This window comes from Lepidothrix coronata, unplaced genomic scaffold, assembly GCF_001604755.1.
Source record: "Lepidothrix coronata isolate B3197 unplaced genomic scaffold, Lepidothrix_coronata-1.0 Scaffold275, whole genome shotgun sequence".
NCBI classification, from domain to species: Eukaryota; Metazoa; Chordata; class Aves; order Passeriformes; family Pipridae; genus Lepidothrix; species Lepidothrix coronata.
This window is the reverse complement of record NW_016690455.1, coordinates 417,144-437,898: the sequence shown is the minus strand read 5'-3', so window position 1 is coordinate 437,898 and position 20,755 is coordinate 417,144. Positions and strand designations below refer to the sequence as shown.

At 37.7% G+C, this 20,755-nt stretch overlaps 1 protein-coding gene across 1 annotated transcript in view; it reads left to right on the top strand.

Annotated features, from left to right (window-relative positions):
• The window catches only part of GFRA1 (GDNF family receptor alpha 1), a 147,618-nt gene extending 132,981 nt beyond the window's left edge, over positions 1-14,637 (top strand). Inside the window, exons 8-9 of the mRNA XM_017836343.1 lie at positions 4,671-4,727; positions 6,701-14,637. Coding sequence (XP_017691832.1) covers positions 4,671-4,727; positions 6,701-6,862 — 219 coding nt within the window. The 3' untranslated portion in view covers positions 6,863-14,637. The remainder of the gene's footprint in view (positions 1-4,670; positions 4,728-6,700) is intronic.
• Positions 14,638-20,755: the final 6,118 nt, after the last annotated feature.

Sequence of the window (20,755 nt, the reverse complement as noted above, 5' to 3'; positions counted from 1 at the left end):
TAAGCAATACTTCCCATAAAGCACATAAGACTCAAAGTGTGTACCAAAGGAAGGAGACTGGTTTCTGAATTTGGATGCTCTCTCTTGTGCCTGTTTGTATTCAGATCCAATGTATTCTGTTGTCCTTCTCCTTCCCTTCCCTCCCTCCAAATTAAAGCTCACCTCCATTTGGAGCCATCTCCAGTCAGACCTTTTTCTTGATGTAACAGAGAAATTCATGCTGTAGTGGATATATAAAAATACTGCTGGATGACAAGACATAAATGTGTGTACAGACTCCTGGTGAGATACTGCTGCAGTGTTTAATGCATTTATTAACCATGTAGTGCTGTGATTTGCAGAAGCTGGATGCATAATTACAAGATAGCATTTCTGGGCATAAATTCAGGGCTATAGGATGCAAAGGATGGAGGTAGAGGGATTTGGGGGATGGAAAGCAGAGAGTTACAAGGTTTAGGAGGATCCTATGGTAGTTATTAGGTGGAGGGCAGGAGAAGGCTAGTTAGGGTGTGTATGAGCAAGGACATATGATTTAACTCATCTGTGATGCATTGGGATCAGAAGGAAATACAGAGGTCCACGGAGTCTTCTGAAGGAGAAACATCTCTATAAGCAATATTCCTTTCTCCTTTCAGAAAACCACTAGCTCTTCTGCTGGTCCTGATTTACCTTTCTTTCTAGGAAAGAAATAAGTAAAATTTTGCCTGTCATCATGAGAGATTTTTTGTTTTCTGGACATGCAGTTGGTTTCTCTACCAGCCCTTGACCAAGTCTAATATTTTAATATTTTAGTTCTAATATTAAAAGCTAAAGTTTAATATTTTAATATTTTAGTTCTAATATTAAAACCTAAAGATTGCAAGACCAAAACAAGGCTGGTGTGTGACTAACAGGCAGGATACTGAAGTCATCAGGAGGTGCATGAATACAGTTATCTCTAAATGTCATCTGTTGCTTCTGCTAGTACAGTGAGAAGATTCTCTGGAAAAGCAGGTATTTGTTTTTACAAAATATAAAAGCTTTGGTGAGTTCAAGCCTGTTTGCAATATGGAAGCAGCTTCACCAGAGTAGCTCACACTGCTGAATTATACTTCCCTGCAAATCTGGAGTGTCAGCCCATCTTATGTAACTTTGTTTTATAGTCTGAGGCATGTCACAGCTCAGTGTATAAGTCATTAGGAAATGCTGTTTTACCTCAGTAGAAAAGAACTCATAGCTCCTTCCGTACACTTAGCCACTTAAAGCTGATTTTCTTTCACTTTTTTTTTTTAATTATTATTATGAGCCCAGCACTTCTTGCTTTTTTTTATTTAATGATGAAATCCCCATAGATCTTTTTGTCACCAGATAACAGCTTTATATGAAAATTCAAAAAAAATACAAGTTTGAATACAGACAACTTAGCCATTTGTGTGTGCTGTTTTACTCCTGGGGAGTTAGGTACTTGTAGAACCTTGAAGGTACCTTCTTGCCTGCTTGTTAGGCAAGTAGGATACCTGCGATGGGGATTGGCAGTGAATCTTTGGCATCTTGCATAGCATACAACTCATTTCCCAAATTTATTGGTGATGTAGATATTCCTTGTCAGAACTGTCTGCAGCTGTGTGTGATGGACAGTCATTTCTATTGTTTAAATTTTTTAAGATAATGGAAGATGTTATAAAGTAAATAATCCAACAGCCGAGGATATCCTCTGTTATTCAAATGCATGTCTCCTAGTCTGGGTGTATTTCCCCTAAGGCTGTCAGCATAACCTCTAAGCCATGTTTTTTTTCTTTTTGCTTCTGATAAGCTTTTCACTTAGTGTAGCACATATAGGGCAGTTCTGCTATTTGTAGAGTTGTTTTTGCCTGAGAGTGGGGCAGGAAGAATTTTCCCCTTTGGTTGTAAGTAAAGGACATACACTTTCTACAGCACTCTCTTCAACATGTGAGTTTGGGGGTTTTTTCCCATAACTTGTGATTTAGTGATGCACTGTTGTATTACAGTAGTGCAGCCTATGCCAGTATTTCCATTATAACCCATTTTTACAGGTTTATAACTCAACACTAAAAATGTACTCTTCCAATTTGAAACTTGGCAGATAATGTCTCATCTCAGCCTCAGAATGACAGTTTTTTCTTTCCCTTTTCCTTCTCCCCCCAAAAAGGTTGCAATTTTGCTGTATTTTTAAATAGAAGATATTGTCCTTTCTGCTTTGATAAGGGAAAAGCCTGCCTGATCATTAAAATTGCTTTTCAAATCTAAGAGAGGAGGTCGTTATAATAGAAGATACATCGAATAAGTGTTGTTGATGTTACAATGTCTACAATAAGTACATGGATACAGAGAAGTATCACCTTCCAGATGAAAGCTAGGGAATGTTGATCAAAATGATTGAAAAGCTTCTTTTATGGTGATTTTTTTTCTAGCTGTTGATGTTACCCTTAAAATAGTGTCCTCAAAGGTAAATATGTGTTAGCTGCTGCACTCCATTGTTTGGAAGTAAAGGAAGACTTTACTGCATATAAGCAAAATAATTATATTTCTGTCTTTTCTCATTTGATAAACACAGTACAAAAGGAATATAAATTCTAACTTTGGTGTTGAGACCAAATACTATGTGTAAACAGTGCTATGAATCCAAAGCAGGCATAAGCAGGAAAGCACAGTGTTCCCAATGAACAGACACTTGTGTGGAGTTGGAAATTTAGCACTGAATGACAAACCAAGATATAGGAGGCTTGTATGATCCTTACAGTTAACACTGTCAAGATCTGAGCCTCTGAATCTGAAGCTTTATCGGAAGCCTCACATTCCAATTCAAGGCAGGGTGTTCAGAACATAAGAAAATTAGGATTTAAATCTAATTTCTCCTTCTTTAACCCTCTCCTTGGACCCAGCCATGTAGGAGTTGAAATCTACCCAGCTGATTTTAAAGGAAGTTTCCTAACCACTGCGAATGCAACCACTACTACAAACATGGCAGGAAGGCTTTACTGGGATGCTTCCTCTTGTTGCAGATTCACTTCTAGGGGTTTCTTCTTCTATTTAGACGGTTAAATTTATGTTTACCATAACCACTTTTATGGTACTAATTAGTAGAAAAAAAGAAATTTTATGGAGGGTGTTAATGAATCGAGCTATTATTTTGTCATATGTATAAAAACTATCAACATATATACAGTATGTATTCTTACTATAGCTAAGTTGTCTTTCTCTTAAATCCCAGCTGCTTCACTTTTTCAGTTGTGTCTAATATATTTATGTATCATTAAAACCAGAGAATGTGTTTCCTTATGAGAAGTTCAGTTCCTTCATTTGAATTCTAAAATCAGTAATTAGGTCAAAGACTATTTTGTGTTCACTGGCAGAACCAGTGGCTCTCAGATATAAAATAAAACATCTGTATGTGAAAATTAATTTTTTGAGGGGATAAAATCAGAATGCTCAGCATTTTCTCACATCAGCTTTAGTCCAGTCCATCAGTGCCAAAACCAGGGAGATTCTTCAGTGTAAAATGAACACAACACAGTGAGATTCAGATCTTCATTTCTTGCAGAAAATAAGATGCAAGTCCAGCAAAACTTTCAGGTGGAAGTATCAGATGTGTCCAGTGCAGTCAGTAGTTTCGGTGTGTAAACCGAGGTCTTCTGTTACAAGACTTGATTTACATTGAACACCGTGAGCTCCTATAAAAGGGTGCTGTTTATGTTTCTGGAATATACAAAGAAAGAACTGATATTGAGAATCACTGAAGTGCTTAAGTCAACCACAGCACCATTTATTGAAAATATCTTCCACAGCACAGGGATTAGTCTTGCTCCTGTAGAAAAGCAGAAAGCGCCCAGCCCAGTCCTGTTCACTTGAAATATTGGAAATATTAAACAGCTTCTGACACTAGACAGAGTGCACATTATTGCTTTCATTTTGTATGATGCCACCTGGAATGTTTCTTATTTGAGTCAGTGTGGAGAGCACACAGTAATAGCAAAAGATGATTGTTCATCATAAGACATGGCTGAATTTATAGCAGATTAATTTTTTAATTCTTGTTCATCTAAAATATTCCTCACTTAGTTTAATATTCTATGTATGATAATCAGCAAACACAATGTAAGCAAACAGTTCAATTTGACTTAGAGGTATATATGTTAAAAGGCGCTAAATGTTCTTTTTGTAATGTAGAAGAGGCTCTCTGGCAGCCATGAAATATATTAAAATCATATTTCTATTTTTATAGTAATACTTGGAAAAATGGAAAGAATCATTAAGGATAAAATACTCTTGTGTTGTATATTTTCCTAAAATTGAGGCACATGATAGATTATTTTTTAATATGAAATGGTATTATGATAATTATTAACTGTCATATTTCATTTCTTCTCATGAACATCCAACACCATTTTTAAGGGGCCACAGAAGATAACATGTTCTCTGCAGCTGATGGCACTCATCATTGTCATTACTAAGTACTCTTAGTTGACTGTTTGAAATTTTGCTGTAAATTCAAATGAGAATGTGAATGTTATTGGAAAACATGCAGTTACATTTGGAGAGTTGATTTGTTAATCATGTGCAAATCACTGTCGAAATTATAGGAGTATGAAAACTCATGTAAATTTATCTAAGTGTTTTGTGCTGCTTTATGCATAAATTGTACAGGGAATAAATTCTGCATTTGTTCATAGGCACAGAAGAAGCGAAAATCCAATGAATCTGTAGATACAGAGCTCTGTCTTAATGAGGTAAGAGTGTGGATCCTATATATTTCACAGCACAGGCGTCTCTCCATAATATAAGATTTCTAAGTCTGTCAAGATTATCATGGGTTACCTCATATTTGTCTTGTCAGTTTTGTTATGTTTGGATACCATAATGTATTAAAGAACAGCCTTACTCAGAAGTTCAGAACTGGGCTCAAAGTGTCCTCTGCTGACTTTTATATTTTAATAGCTGTATAGTGCACGTGTAGTCAGATCCCATAATAATAACCATTGCACCTAGCAAGTGTACTTGTTTAATCATCTGCAGGAGCGCAAGATCAGATGGGCTTTAGCAAATAATCAGAAACAAACTGGTCATCATTCTGTGGTTAAAACAAATGACCAATTTATGGAATGAAATGATATTCATATCAGGAGATGTGATGCTTATACACCAGGGAACAGATTGACAGACTCAAGACATGAAACTCCCAGTGCTGTTGGAGTAGTCTGCTCAGCCTGACCTCAAAGACCCCTCTCAGACATAAGCATTACATCAGTTTCCATGTCTGTCAGTCCGTATCCTTTGTAACTAGTCTCTCAGGAAGTTTAATAATTAATGATGTACATAATTTTTACAATGTGGAAACACATAGCCTAGGCTTTGGAACAAGACCAGCTGTACAGCCATAAGCCACCAAAAGGATGTGACAGTATCTTTCAGGTTCTTCTTCACCAGTCCAAATTTGCCCAGTTCTTCTACACAATGGAAATTCTATAGCCCATTCCTAATTATTTAGGTTCTATTAAGAATTTCTTGTAGGTACTAGAATGAAGCCTAGTAACATGTACAGGAACAGTGCAGTAATGTTAACACATCTGTTGGCATCTTGTGCTGGCTAAAAGACCTTAGATGAGAAAGCTCAAGTAACTGTAGCTAACTATGAGAACTGCTGGTCCATCTCATGCCATACCCTGTCCCCGACAGTTTCCAAAAAGGAGATGCCCAGGGATGGTAAAAGAAAGCATATTGTGATAATCCTCCAATGCCTCTACAACTTCCAAAACTTTGCATCTCAAGGTGTTCCAGTTAGCCAGTCCTAGCAAGTGATACCCAGGTGAGGGAATGGCATGGAGATTTATCCATGAATACCTCCCCGGCTCTGTAGACAGTCATTCCTGTGGAAACTAATGCTTTGAACTCCTTCTGGGTACTCCTTCTGGGTACTTGTCCCTTGTACCATGGCCCATTGCTTCTCCATGGTTGGAAAGGCTTGTCCCCTCTTTAGAAGCTGCATTCTTGGGGATTTTCACATCTTGAGTGGACAGGATCTGAGCTGCTTCACATGGAATAGGTTGGACTTCATGATCTTAGAGGTCCCTTTAGTCTAAATTGTTCCACTTCTGTGATTATACCTGTTAGGTTTTCTTTTTTACTGAGGATGATAGCAATGAGAAATATTTCTGCTACATCTGCTCCTTAAGTAGTTCACTATAATCTGCCAATCTGTATTGGCATGTGCATACTGTTTAATTATTGGTACCAAAGATGCCAAGGAATGCAAATAATGCAGCAATTAAGGGGAAAAAGAAAATTTTTGTAAGCTAGAAAACTGTCTTTTCTGAGCCCATGAATTAGATTTTATTTATTGTTATCCAGAAGTAACTTGTTGTCAAACAAAGTTGTTTTGTTGACTGTGCAGAAGTTGAAGTTTCTCTGTGGGTCTTGCTTCTGCTATTTTAAAATAAACTAGCATGATAAACACAGATTCACAAAAAAATTACCATGCATTTTATACATTGAAGCATTGCTAAAGTAGTAATTTTTTTAAATTTCAAAAAATTGTCATTTTGACATCTGTTTTAATGCCTTTCAATTTGTGACATTGATATATATATAGGTATCAGTGGAGGGTGGGACATGAACAAACAAAAGGTGAATTTCATGATGTAGATTTAAATGTTTTGCTGTGGAAATGTGTAATGGTGACCAAGGAAAGTATTGTGTCTTACAGAATGCTATTGGGAAGGACAACACAGCAGGAGTCTCCACCAGTCACATATCTGCGGAGAATTCACTCGCTCTTCCTACAAGCTTCTATCTAAGCACACAGCTCACCCTGATGACACTTGCACTCTCACTCTGTTTGTCCATAAGCTCATCAGTCGTCTTGTAGCTGCATTACATTACAAAAGGACGTGTAAAAAAAAAAAATCTGTTTGCTGTCCTCTGTTGTTTATCTGGAATTCCAGGTCTGGGAGCTAAGCTGAGGCACACCTGTTAGAACAGTCTCAGTCAGCTGGAATTTTACTTTTTTTTCTCTCTAAAAAAAGCTTCTTGTGATATTTAGAGGCTTTGTGAAATACTTGGTGCAGTGCTACATTCCAAACCCAAAAGGCTTTTGGGCATGCAGTGTTTTAAAGAGACAGTGTGTAAATTTGCCTGTAAAGCGACCTGGTTGGATTATTTTAATAATTATTATTTTAATTCTGGCTTTTATCTGAGAAGGAAGATGGCAGTTTTCTTAAGATCTTGTTTATCTCATTGAATGGTTTTGGTTTTCAAAATGGTTGAACTTCAGGCTATCAAGGATGCCAGGCTTTTGTCTAATGGTGAATGTTCTCCCAGAGAGTGGACTTTATGAAACTTCTTCATTTGATAAATCGCTACTGATGTTAAACTCTTTCAGTGTGTTAGCATTTTCCTCTTTAAATGTTTACGTACTGTAAGTGATTCTGCGTTCCCTGCTGAGAAGCCATTATAATTCACATACAGGTATAATGTATGTCTTTCAGTTAAATTCTCATAAAAATAGAGTGTGGCGTAGAACCTTCTAACAGTACATTTATCTTTTAATTATAATCATCTAGCCTTAACAAGAGTGAAGATTCTTTAAATTAGCAAGAAGCAGCCATTGTGAAAGCTTGATAAAGATACATTTCTTTAAATATGAGGAACAATTTTGCTACAGGGTTTCAGCTGTACAGTCTATGGTCTTCTATGCTTCCATTGTGATAATATAGTCCAGTTATTATACTGTTTGTTTAATAAAAAAATGACATACAATTTATTTGCTCTACTAAAACGTTATCTGTTTATACATGCTTGATAATGTCAGATCAAAAAGTTACAGGAACTTCATGCCTTACTTCTCTTATCAAAACATTGTAGAGGGACAAGAGGAAGTAGGATATTATTTAAATTGTGGTTTATCTCTTACACTGCTAAAATCAACACAAAAAATGGTTGACCCAGTTACAAGGCAGCGCCATGCACACACACCCACGTGACACGATTTCCTCACTGTGGTAGTTCCTACTACAGACCTTGGCATTGCTGACATGATGAACTGTTTGCAAGACCAGTCCCATAAATTAATTCGATGGTTCGGATGGCAATATTGCCAATATACATGGTTTAATCTCTTGGTTCTAACTCAGTGACACTGGCAGCCTGTGCTGGCTCATGATAATTTCCTGCAGTATCTAGAAGGAATTCTTTAAAGCTTTAAATGTCAGGAAATAGTCAGCATTTCTCCTAAGGGCTGTCTTTATACCTTACTGTGATGGCTTGTTGACTGTTACAAGCAGTTATGTCTAAGTGATCAGCAGTAATCAGTTTTTGTTTCTATTGGAAGTAGAAGATAACTTCTCAAGCAAGGAGTTCATCATGTTGAATGTACAGATTTACGTTGAGACTTACACAGTTATGGCCTGTCCTGCTCTGAAATGTCCAGATCACTTATTTGCAATACAACTATAAAGTACAAATTACTGTTTTATAAACTGCACTGAGGTTTTGGAGTGTGCAAAATACACATCTTACTAAGAGATTATTAAACTTATTGACACGTTCATCTTTTGAGATTTTTTTCTTAGCTAATAATAAACACTTTCATAAAATTTGAAATTCATTTATTTACTTTTGATTATGGTCACGTAATATACATCTCAAAGCGATGTGTATGGGATAGAATTCTATGATACTCTGTGTCACTGAACATAAAAAATTAGACAATATTACTCTTTAATTCTGTGTTGGTAAGAAACTGCAAATTACTTTCAAAGGGAACAGAGCTGCTTTCAGAGAAGAGATATATAGCCCATCATTACCAGCAAAGCCCATGTGGTTCCCGTTGCTCTTCTTGTAGAAGAGAATGAAATTATTGAAAACTAGGGGTAGCAGAAAAAAGATTATGAGATTCATGATGTAAAAAATGAATCAAATTCGTTTATGTCAAAAGAAGTTGATAGTATAATCTATTGAAATGCTAATGAACATTGTATTAGAATTCAAAAGTCTGACATTATCCAATTAAAAATATTTTCAAAACAAATTCATAAACATTACAATTACTAAATTCTTTCTTTAATTCTTACTAAATTCTTTCTTTCTAAAAGCTTTCTTTAAAATATGGTTTGTATTCAGCACATTAAACATTTTAGGCAGTATCGGGAATTTTAATAATCTCCCAGTATAGTATATATTTTTTGAAGATTTTTACATTTGGTTTGATTGCAATTATCTCTGTTATATTTAATACCAATTATTAGAGTTCTGGCACTGTGTGATCCAGAATAAAAGCTGTTGGTCACTTACACTGTAAATTAGTTTCTTATTAGTTTCTTATTACAAAAGAAACTGCTAACTATCTGAGTCAACGAGAGTTACCTTTGGAAATACCATTCATATAGAGTAGGGGAAAAAATGGTGTTTTATATGGGTAGCCATGTTACCACAAAAAAAAGCCCAACAGAACACTGAAGCTTTTTCTCCTGTAAATTAAAAGCATACTGAATTCTTAAAAAAAAAAGAAAAAAAGCATCTTATTAAACAGGGAAAAGAGAATAAAACCCTTAGGAGTCTGATACTTCATACAAAAGTTTTTACAGGCATCACCATGCAAATATTGGAGGATGTGGTGTGGATGATATCAGTTTATCATGGTGACCTCATCTGTGCAGTCATTTACTGCTGTTCTGAAGTATGCAAATAGTTTTTCATTTTTTTCCCCTTTCAGTCACTGAAATGCCATATGTTAAGTTCTCAAATGAACAAGCTTAGTCCGGGCTTTATATATGCCTTTAAAAGATTAATGTTATCCATGTAACAATAAGACAGGAACTGTCCAAATACAGGATGTACATAGAGGTGACCTGCTGTTTCGGTTGTAAATCTAACCAGTTTCACTTGGGTGTAAATCATGGGCTACTGTAAACGTATCAAAATCATATTTTTCATTTAATTTCATCAATGTCATAGTGGCACAGACATTATCGTTAGTATTATTAAAAGCATGTTTATGTTTCTTTTTGAGAGTAGCTCACAAGGAAAATTTTATAAAGGTAAAATTCAGACTGAACTGAAATACATGGCTAAGGTTTTGCAGTATTCAACATAATTATTAATTCCACAAGCTAGTCCAGTGAAAGAGGCACTGAAGGTGAATCTTTTAGATATGAGCAACAATAACAGCAGTTGAGGGTTTCCCTTGCCCCAGTGTGTGTGGTGACACCCAGCAGCAGGCAGCAGTCCTGAGGGTTGTTCGTGCAGTGGTTTGGTCAGTAAGGAGTGGTGCAGCCCTCCTTTCACTGACTTGGCTCCCTGAGATCCTTCAAGAGAATGGAGATGTGGTGCTGAGGACTGAGCAGGAGCCATCCATCTATCTTCTACAGGGCACTGGCCACTTTTCATTGTGCAGCTTCATTCCCACTGTGTCATTAGGATGAATTAGGTGGAAGTGGAATTGTTAATAATTTCAAAGCATTGCATAGACAGACTGTCGGGTGACCTATTCCCAGGCTTATTTCTTTTTAAATACAGTTGTGTCCCTCTAAGGCCCAACCTTTTGAATATGAGGCTGTTCACAATTTTAATTAGTAGACTGAAAATACAAAAGTGTACACCTTTACTAAGCCTATGCAATTAGGCTGGAGATGAAGAAAACAGATCAGGAATCACCTTGAAATCTCAATCCCATTAAAATTTGTAATTGTTGCTTAATCAGTATGATATTTCCGTGGAGTAAAGACGATGAGAAACCAGTGAAGGAGAAGAGCAAAACTCAGAACAGCTCCCTGAAGGGAGGTAAATCTTGTGTATGTCAAGTGACAGGAGTATCCCATACTTAGCTTGTAATAAAAGAGCTGGATCCTGCTAGAACAGCAGCTCCTTCAGAGCAAGCAGTAAAAGATGGAAGCATGAGCAGTTATTCATACAACAGTTATAACATTCATAAAATGTAATTCTTTGTCATCAACACCAAGGTGGATCTACCTCACTGAAAAATATATGTTCACTGACATTCTCTCTTTCTGTGTTAAATTGTTCTGCATTCTGCATGTTCTGTATTAGAACTGTTCTGGGCTAAAGAGGCCTCCAAGGTTGTTTTATGCCCGTAAGGTTACTCAGAGTCTACCTGATGTCCCTGACATCAAAGAGAAATATATTTGCTTCTGATGAACTTGGCAGAGAAATTAATCCAGTGACTTGTTAAATATTTCTTATCTTTAAATATTTGCTTTTTCTTAGCAGCTAGTTCCTTCTATGACATTTCAATTATTGAGTATTTCAACTTCTCCTTTAACTTGGGAAGGTCATTTTGTCCAACTCTACAGTATTCCACTTTATACATTTGCTTCAGTGGGTTTTCTTTTTTAATTACAGCCTTCACTTTTGAGAAGAAAAAATATGATCAGGAATATGGATCTGTGGAACTAAGAACACCTTTAAAGGGGAGGAAACTGCAAGTTCCTATTTTATCTCTTTAGCACTGATTTGACTTGAATAAACGAAAACATGATGTTGCTATTCCCCAGATGGAATTTAAAATTTAGTTTGGTACTGAATAGGATTGAAAACTTTCAAACTCTCACAAGCTATTAGAAATATTTAAGTACTTCTAATGTATTTTCCAGTTGGAATTTCAGTCAAATAGATAAAGTCTCACTAAGTAGTAATTTTTTTCAAGAGTAAGAAGTCTCTTTGGAAATTGTGATGGCTCCGTTTTTAAGGTAAAATCAGAGAGGATGGTGAATTGCCATTTTTGATTCAATATTATCTCAACTTTCATACACCCTTGTTTCATGTTCTCTTATGAGTGTGTTTGCCTGCAGGCAATGGTTACACTTAATAGATAAATATTAGCTATGGTCACCTCAATAGCTGGAAGCTAACTCCTGAAACTTCTACTTAGATGTTCCATCTCTTTTTATCTTACATAAAAGCATGAGCAACAAATTCAAGATGTGGCCTAAAGATAACCTGAAGTTTAAAAGAGCACAGAGTCAACAAATTTCTCAGTAGCATTTCTTATCGGTAGAGATAGTGGTATTCTATATTAGTACTGTCTAAAGTACTCCCAAAAGTTCTTTGAGCACATTTAACCAGAGTTAAACCAGTTTCTGCTGTTTTACCTTGTTCAGGTGCCAATAGCAGTTGCCATGCATAGAATTAGAGCTAATTGCTGCCTAGATTAAAGCAGCCAAACGTTAGCTCCTTTTCCCCTGCTTTTAGTGATGCCAGCACACCAATTCTTTTGCACTGCTTTTTAATCTGTCAAAAGGAGAATTGCCTAGAATCCAGAAGAAAATTAGTCATAGATTTAAAGGCAATTTTCTTCAAATTCCTCCTTCCAAAATACCATAATTACTGACTTCTTACAAACTCCTATCCTCCAAACACTGAATACCCCCTGCTCAGCATGTTCAGTTCTTAGCAAACTGAGCAGGAGTTTGGGGGATTCAGCTTCTAGTAAAGGAAGCTGTGTATGTTTTCAAGACTCTTCAAGCCTCTTATTCTGCAAATTGATGTCCCCTCCAGCCTTTTCTGAGTTCATTTGCTCGATCTACTTGGAAACACCAAAGAGCTGGAAATGGCTGACTGATGCCACCCAGGTCTTGGTGTCAGTCTCAGTAACTGTAGTCCATCTCAGGTCAGTAATCTCAGCCCACATTTACTGGCCAGTTGCATGAAAGCAGTATCACAGCAGGCACTAACAGGCAGCAGCATTCTTCTGGCTGACCACAGATGCACTGGTAACATGCTGTACATCGGCACTGGCTGGTGTGTACCAAGCCTTTGTGTCTCCATCAGCCAGACCTGTCCAGCTGGGGTGGAGCTCATGTACACACCCTAATAAACCTGTTGGAACTACAGGCCGACAAATAAGTCATGCCAGGCTTGCTAGCTCCAGCTTTTCAGCTGGTCTGCACCGAATAATGTTGATTTTGACCACTGCACTTGTCCTTAGGTCAAAGCTTAAATGCTGCAAAAGCTAATCCCCATGGATTTACTGAACCATGGGGTGATATAAGCTCCTTTAAGCATAGAAACCAGAAAGTCCACTGAAACTCTGAAGTAATTTTCAAAATAAATTGAAAACATCCTCGTCCTCTCCTGGTAATGTTTATGCAATAGGATATATATGACAGAAGGAAGCTTTTGTCAAAAACAGTAGAAAGCCTGAAGATGCAAAAATTACTGTTTAGGGAACCACCATTTATTTTAGCAGGAGATACTGCAGAAAGCACACTCCTGAGACATGGAAATATGTGTCCCACTGAGGGTAAGACAGAGAAATCATACTTCTTTTCCTTTGACTTTGTGAATTGGCCCATGGAAACTCTTCCCCCTTTTGAGAGCTGAGGGAATTCTTCTGGGAGTATGCTAACCAAAATGCAGGGAGCACTTGGTCTCCCTTTCACATCCCCAGACTTGATTATTAGTAATGACGTCCTCTGCATGCTTTGGGATGGTACAAGGGCTTTAACCCTTAAGTGAAAGTTAATTCAGGAAGAGTGTTCATGACGATCGTTAGAGATGGAATAAAGCCCTACAATGGATTGCGTCTGGCAGTTGGGAGTGCACAGCCCAGACTGAGCTGAGTCACGCATTGCTTATACAGAAAAGTAAGTGGAGGTAAAAATTGAAATAAAAATATGGTCTTGAATTTTATGTTGCTGCTTCTCTGGGAGGGTCACAGTAGAAGTGGTGCATTACCATCAGTCCCTTACCTCTTCCCAGTACCCTCCATTGTTTCTGGGTAAGAACAAAAAGGAAATCCAAAAGGCAGGCAGTGGAAGAAATTTCTTCAAAGGACTGCCACACATGGTAAACTTAACTGGTGGCAATTATTAATCTCCATGTTCTCCCTTCCCGTCAAGTTACTGCCACTGAATTTGCTTAACAGGGTTTGTATGATGTTATGTGTAGCATTAGGACTGAAATGATTACCTGTGATTAGTACTGCTCAGACTGGGAAGGTGTATATGTCTTTCACCTGAGGGTATGTCAAATTTTGTACTTCTTGTGCAAAGTGCAAGTTGACAAGAGCTGCAGCAAAAAGGAAATAGCAGGGGAAAGCTCACATTAAAAGTAATTTTCCTTACATCATGGTGATAAAAGGATTAATTGAGGGTAAGAAGAAAGGATGCAAGTTAAGGTAACAGGTAGTATTAGGATCCAGGAAGACTGGCATTCACTGTGATCTGAGGATATCCAATGTTAGTATTTTCCTGGGTTTTTTTGGTCTTTTTTTTTTTCTTTCTCTTTTTTCAAAAACTGTCTAGAACATGCTTCCATTTTCTGGAGGAGATTCTTACAAAAAGAGTTACCTTCTCATGTAAATTGTATGTCATCTTATGGATTTCTGTACATCTCTCTGCAGGTTATTATGTGTCAGGTTTTCAATCATAATGGCTGGTAATTTGTTGTCAAAAACCAAAACCACTGGTCACTTGTTCCCGTTGACTTACTTAGACATTGCTCTGAGGACATTGCTCTTTGGACCGTCCACACCTTGGAAGTCGACTCACGATGTTTGGCGTTTTCTGTTGGCATAATCCTCCTGCATTGTACATATCCAGAAAACAATCCCTCTCAATAAACATTATTCTCTTTTTTTATTAAAAAGCATGTTTTTGTGAGAACAATTTTCGGGTTTTTTTTTCTGTTTTTGATTTGTACCAAAAAAAAAAAAAAAAGAAAAAAAAAAAAAAAAAAAAAAAAAGGAAGCTTGACTGGCAAAAAAAAAAAAAAAGAAAAAGGAAAACAAGGAAAACAAGGAAAAGGAAAACAAGGTTGATCTCATTTTTCCCTGTTGTTTTGCAGTCTACTATGATCTAAGAAAATTAAGAAATAAAGCTTTTCCCTTTAAATATCTGTTCATTTGCTTGCTCCCTAGTCTTTTTCTGTTAGTGAATGTGGCCTGCAAAATTACAATGAGCAGGCAATATCAGAGGGAAATGATGGAAAGATGGGCACAAGAGTGGCCAGCTGGCCCTATTCATGCTTGTTCACTCTCTGGCACACAAACACGCCTCCACACCCATCCCACCCCTTCATCCTGCCAGGCCAAAAAGAAAGGGCTCGCTCCTGTTTTCACACAAAGGGAGCAAAAGAGCTGCAAAGGCTTTGAAGACAAAAGGGTCTGGGGGAGGATATTTCAGGAAATGCAGAGTGTGCTGCAAGGGGAAGGAGAAGGCGGATAAACAAGCTTTCATGATGCCCTTCCTCATTTTGATGACTAGAAACCAGGAAAATTATCTCAACATTTACTCATATTCAAACTGAGACTTAAATGCATATATTATGAGTGAAGAGCAATCACACTCATCCATGAAAAAACTGCTGCACAGCAAAGGGCGGGGCAGAGCCTCCCACCATTTTAAGGCCAGACAGTTTCAGTTGCTGTTGCCTCAGAGAGAGGAAGCAAGGTTTGGGGGCAGGATGCAAGAAGGAAAGATGGGAGTGGTAGAGATGCACATAATCAAAGGTGAAAGGGCTGCTCATTTAGGGCTGAAAACACTTTTCCAGTTCAATCATCATCGTGCTTTGGCAGCTCCACAAAAGGCTAGAGTTGCATGGGGTGATGCAAGCAGGAGATGTTTAGCTGTCCTGGCATCGTTTGCTACTCAGATGATCTGTGTTTTAGGAGGTGGGAAGGGAAGGCAGTAGATTCTGTTTGGCAGCATCCAACAGCTCAGCTTGGGTTCCTGGGCCAGCTATGAAGGTTGCTTGGAGTCATTCTGCTGCTATTACAGTCCTGTGCATAAAGGGCTGCAGATTCTTCAGCTCTTGCAGTGCCATCTCTTAAATGTTTAACCATTTCAAAGATGTGTTTGGAGTATGTGATGCACAAAAGCAGTCAAAATGTTTGCCAGTATGAGTTAGTGTTGGACTTTCCTTCTATCTGCTTTCCCTTCTCTGTGCTGCCACACCGCCAGCGCTGTGAAAGAGGAGGATGAGGGGGGAGGAACAGCAGTGAAGCCTCCATTCAAGAGGTACAGCTCCATGACAAACTTGCTGAGCAGCCTCTCCTGGGACAGATGAAACCAAACAGTGTTTGACATCGCTAAGGAGCCAGCTACAGATGACCAGATGGATTTTTCAGTGTGCATCATCTGTGGGTTTGATTCTTAGGTTTTGTTTTGTTGATTTAGAGTTGAGGTAGTTTTGGCTTCCTTTGGCAATTTTACTGGACAAAGGCCAGTTGGTAGGTTAGTACTGGGGTCTGCCTAGAAAGTGCACAAACGTGAGTCACTGTGTCACACTGCCCTTCTTGCACATGTATATATTATGCTGTTAATAAAGAATGATGCCTCATAGCATCAATATCTTGTCATTACAGATAGGACCAGTGTCCTCACAAAGAAACCAAATTCTCTCTCCACTGTCCTGGATGTGAGGTGTTAAACAAACTGTGCCCATCACACTTTGGCACTTGGGCTAACTTTCAGTAAGAATGTCAGTAATGTCTAGTGATGCCCAGATAAGTGGGGTTATCTGCTTTTAATGGCATTTATAGAATAATTTCAGTTAAATGGGTTATGCAGAGACATTTTAAATGGCACCCTGATAAGCGGCTGAATGGTTTGGCACCTTCAATGCAGGCCTGTGGTGGACATGTTAGAGGGGGAAAATTTGACACCTTCCTGTTTGGAGTTTTCTTAGAGATGCATTTCCACTGTGCCATTAAAGCAACAGAGGATCTAAGCTGCATAAGAAAGGGATTTTGAAAGGTGATCCTAACCATTTTCCAAGCATGCTCCTACAGCTCTCCAAAATCCTCTGCCCAAGAAATGAGCCAGCCCTGACACTTGCATGGCTCCTGTGCGTTGGCAAAAAACCCTGTCTGTCTTATTGTCTGCTTCATGCTGAGTTCTGGTTTACATTCAGAGACAGAAGTGAGATTTCCTGAAACAATTTTTTGGTAACAGTAAACTCAGTTGTTTTGGTGATACGCATGTCTTTTTTGGCTCTGAATACAAATTACGCCGCCTAATTCTGCACTGCCAAATTCTTTAATCTATATTAATTACAGAAAACTGCAGAGCAATAGCCAGGAAAAAGCCAAAATAGGGACTGGGAAATGCTGCTCCACAGTAATTGTGCAGAAGGTTTTTTGGATTGATTGTTGTTTGGTTTTTTTCCTCCCCAAAGAGGATGCTAGAAAATCTCTTGCTTTGAAGTAGAAAGCGTAGTTCACAGAGTCTCTAATTAAAAAACACATTCATGTTTTGTAGCATTATAAAATAAAGTCTGTTAGTCAATTGCTTTTGAAGGACCTGCGATTCAAGTCTCTGAATTGCTATTGTATATGTATTTTAAAAAAAGAACAACATTCCACCAATGTTCTCAGTAAGGTTAACTAAACAGATGGTATTTATCTCTGGGTTTGCAAGTATGCCACATCCCTCTTGCTTTTAAAAGAGACATTAACACAAAAATCTTAAAGAGAGGCAGTTGGAAAGTGTTCCACAACGTACACACACAGATATAAATGTATAAAACCAAAAATTTTAAAATAAATCTGCATTAACCAATCCACTGCTAGCTTCATTCTGGACTGGGAAGGCTCAAAGGTAGCATTAACCTAGCTGTGCAGTTATACTTGCTTGTTTGTCAGAGGTCAGAATCCGGCGGATATAAATACAGTTTAGATTTTATTTGTCTCCAAAACAGTATGTGTCAATACTGCAGTGCTCTTTTGAGCAGAGCAGTGGCTGCACATAACTCACTGCCTGAGGGCTTTATTATTAATACAAATGTAGGTAGGCTAAATATTGAGTGACATTATTAGAAAGGGATTGTCCTTCTCTCTGACTTTGACTGATGTCAAATGAACATTCAGCTCACTAACACATTTCTGTATTTCTGCTCATTTTTGCAAGAAATTGTCTCTCCCTTCTGCCCATCATGGGAGTTGTTGAATAATCCAGAGAACGTTATTCAAACTGAGTTTTGGAATACTCGAAACCTGACTTAACATCTAGAAAACATTTGCCTTTTTAGGTGAAAGGCTGAGCCATCTCCATTTAACCTCTTGAGTGGGACAGGATTAGAACAATTTATGAGAGTCCATAACCTTTGTCCTCCTTAAATGTAACACACAGGGATGTGGCATAATTAAGAACTATCATGCCCTCATGACTATTGTTTTAAGTAATGTCTCATTTCAAAAAATGAAAAAACCCACACATAAAAAACATTTAGTGATGAAATAGGAATAATTTCCATATACAGCCTGCTACCTGTGTTACCTCAGAGATTGTGACCCATGCACATTGGGGCATACACTGATGCTACAAGACCTTTTGGTGCAGTCCAGTGCCTGCTGTGCCTCAAATGCCATCACTTGCTCCAGCCCAGTTGGGCATCAGAAGCAGCCAGATGCAAAGCTAAGGATGATGCTTTGCAGGCACACAGCTGGCTGTAAAGATAGTTGTCCTGTCAGGTCCAGTGGTGCCCAAGTATCTGATATGTGATCAGGTGACCGACTGGTCAGCTGTACTGTGTTATTCTCTTGAAAAATATTTAACCTGAGCTCATAAAAGGAATGCTGTTAAAAAAAAAAAAAAAGATAAATAGCTACATATGATGCCACTTGGTTGCTAGCATATTAAGTATTTCTGTGAGATATCTTCCTGAAGGAGGAGCCTATACGTATGTTTAGATAACTTTCTTTTTTAACTGATTTTTGTAATAAACAAGTCAATCTTGTGGTTACTTGAAATGTAGCAGTGAGGTTTTTAAAAATACAATGCACTGTAGGAAAGGAATAGTTTTCTCCTGAAGAACACAAAATTTGTTAGTTAGGGGGTTTCTCTTATAATCTATCTACACTTGACAATAACTTAACTTTCAACACCCAGTGGCATTAATTTCACTTGACTTCCTGTCTTAAGGTCAAAAACATTAATCAGCACTTTTATCATTAGCTCAGTTTCCTTTTCTATTAAGCGATTATGATCACTTACTATTAATGAGTCGTGAAGTTTTAATAAATTTTTGCTAGTGTGAAATTGCTAAACAGTAATTATGGCATATACTGTATGGATGGTTTGTTCCACAATGTACATTTTACTTAATGTTGGTTAGAAACACCGACAAAAAACAACAGAAAATAATTAAATAGTTATGGCTGAGGATGCAGAATGGCCTTTTTCACCACATTTATAGTCAATACAAAGACAAAGCAGGTCATTTTTTTTGTCATTGCTGGAATTATTGTATTTCTAGACCTTGTGACTTTGCAATTCTTTATATGAAATGGCACTACCAAGGTTGCTTACTAAACAGGAGATGAAAGAAAATATCACATCTTTTACAAGCTATTGTTTTAACTTGTGTTATATTTCTACTGTTCCGGCATTGAAACAACAAGGTTAAAAAACAAAAGCCAGACCGTTTCTGTTAATACAGAAGATAAATAACACAGCAAATCCCATTTCCAAAAAGTGATGTCTGAATACTGGCTTGGCTTTCCTGTAGCTTGGCATTGCTCAAAGACACATCCAAACAACCAATGCCAGATGCTTGTTTGGAGCTTGGCTGAGATTTTTATTGGTTAACTGACTTTTTAAAACACTCAACAACCAGGAACTGGACTAATGGTGACTGACAAACTGGAAAGTAACTCTGAACACAGAACATATCAAGAGGATATTTTAAAGAAAGCAAGGGAGGTTGCAGCAGTAACATTTTCTCCACTGATTTCCCCCTGTTCCCAATTTTCTGGTTTACTGACAGAGAAAACTATATCTGGTAAAGTCACTGCAAATGTACCTCTGTACTGAACCATATTTTCCGGATCAACCAAATGGAGGAATAGGGTCAACTGAAGCACACTGGCTTTGTTGAGCACTAATTCTGTGGCATCGCACCAATCTCACAGCAGTCAGGTACTTAAAAATATAAGACTAAATCCTTTTCAGTGTTTGTTGCTATATTTGTAGTTTAACACATGGAATAGAAGTTGTGTTGCCAGTTTTGAAAGCCCTGGGTGGGAAGCCATCTGGGTCAGTGATGTTCCTTTTCAGTAAATCTCATCAAACTGGTGCTGAAAAATTGAAGATGGTTCCAAGAAGAGCCAAAAGGGTGACGCTAAGTGTCTGCGAAAAGCATGGCTAATAGTACCTCCCTAACAGTGCAATCTCGTCACAAAACCACTGTGTATGGTCGTGAATACTGACTGTAGGAAACTAATAAGGAACAGAAATTAAAAAATAAATAGAAAGTTTTCCATCCATAGACAAAGCTTTAACAAGGCTGGTTGGCTGTTAAATCTAGACCAGTTCAGAATAGAAAAGTGTCATATTTTTAACAGAAAAGGTAAGTAAACATAGGAACAAGTAAACAAGATTTGTACTGTGTTCTCTACCATTGAACAAAATCTTTAAAACCAGACAAGTGTTTTCCTCAGAGAAAAGCTGTGTTCAAAGAATGATTCAGTAAAGTCCAACACCTTGCACAGTGCCAGAGAACACTTAATCTATTAAACCTATTTCTCTAGTATATAGTTCTGTTTTGTTTGGGTTGTTGCTAGAATAGAGTCTTTGCACTGCGTTTGAAGATTCTTTGAATTCTAAAATGCAAGAACAAGATGGTATTCTTTTGGTTATTTCAACCATGGAGCAAGCACAGCAGATCTTAACTGGCAGCAGACTTCCTGTGTGGGAAGGCTGGCACTGTGCAGGTCTGCAAAATGTTCCATACAGGTTGGCTACTGTACTGGAGAAGGATGACACTAGCATGGTGCAGTAAGAGATACTCCTTCAACAAGTACCCT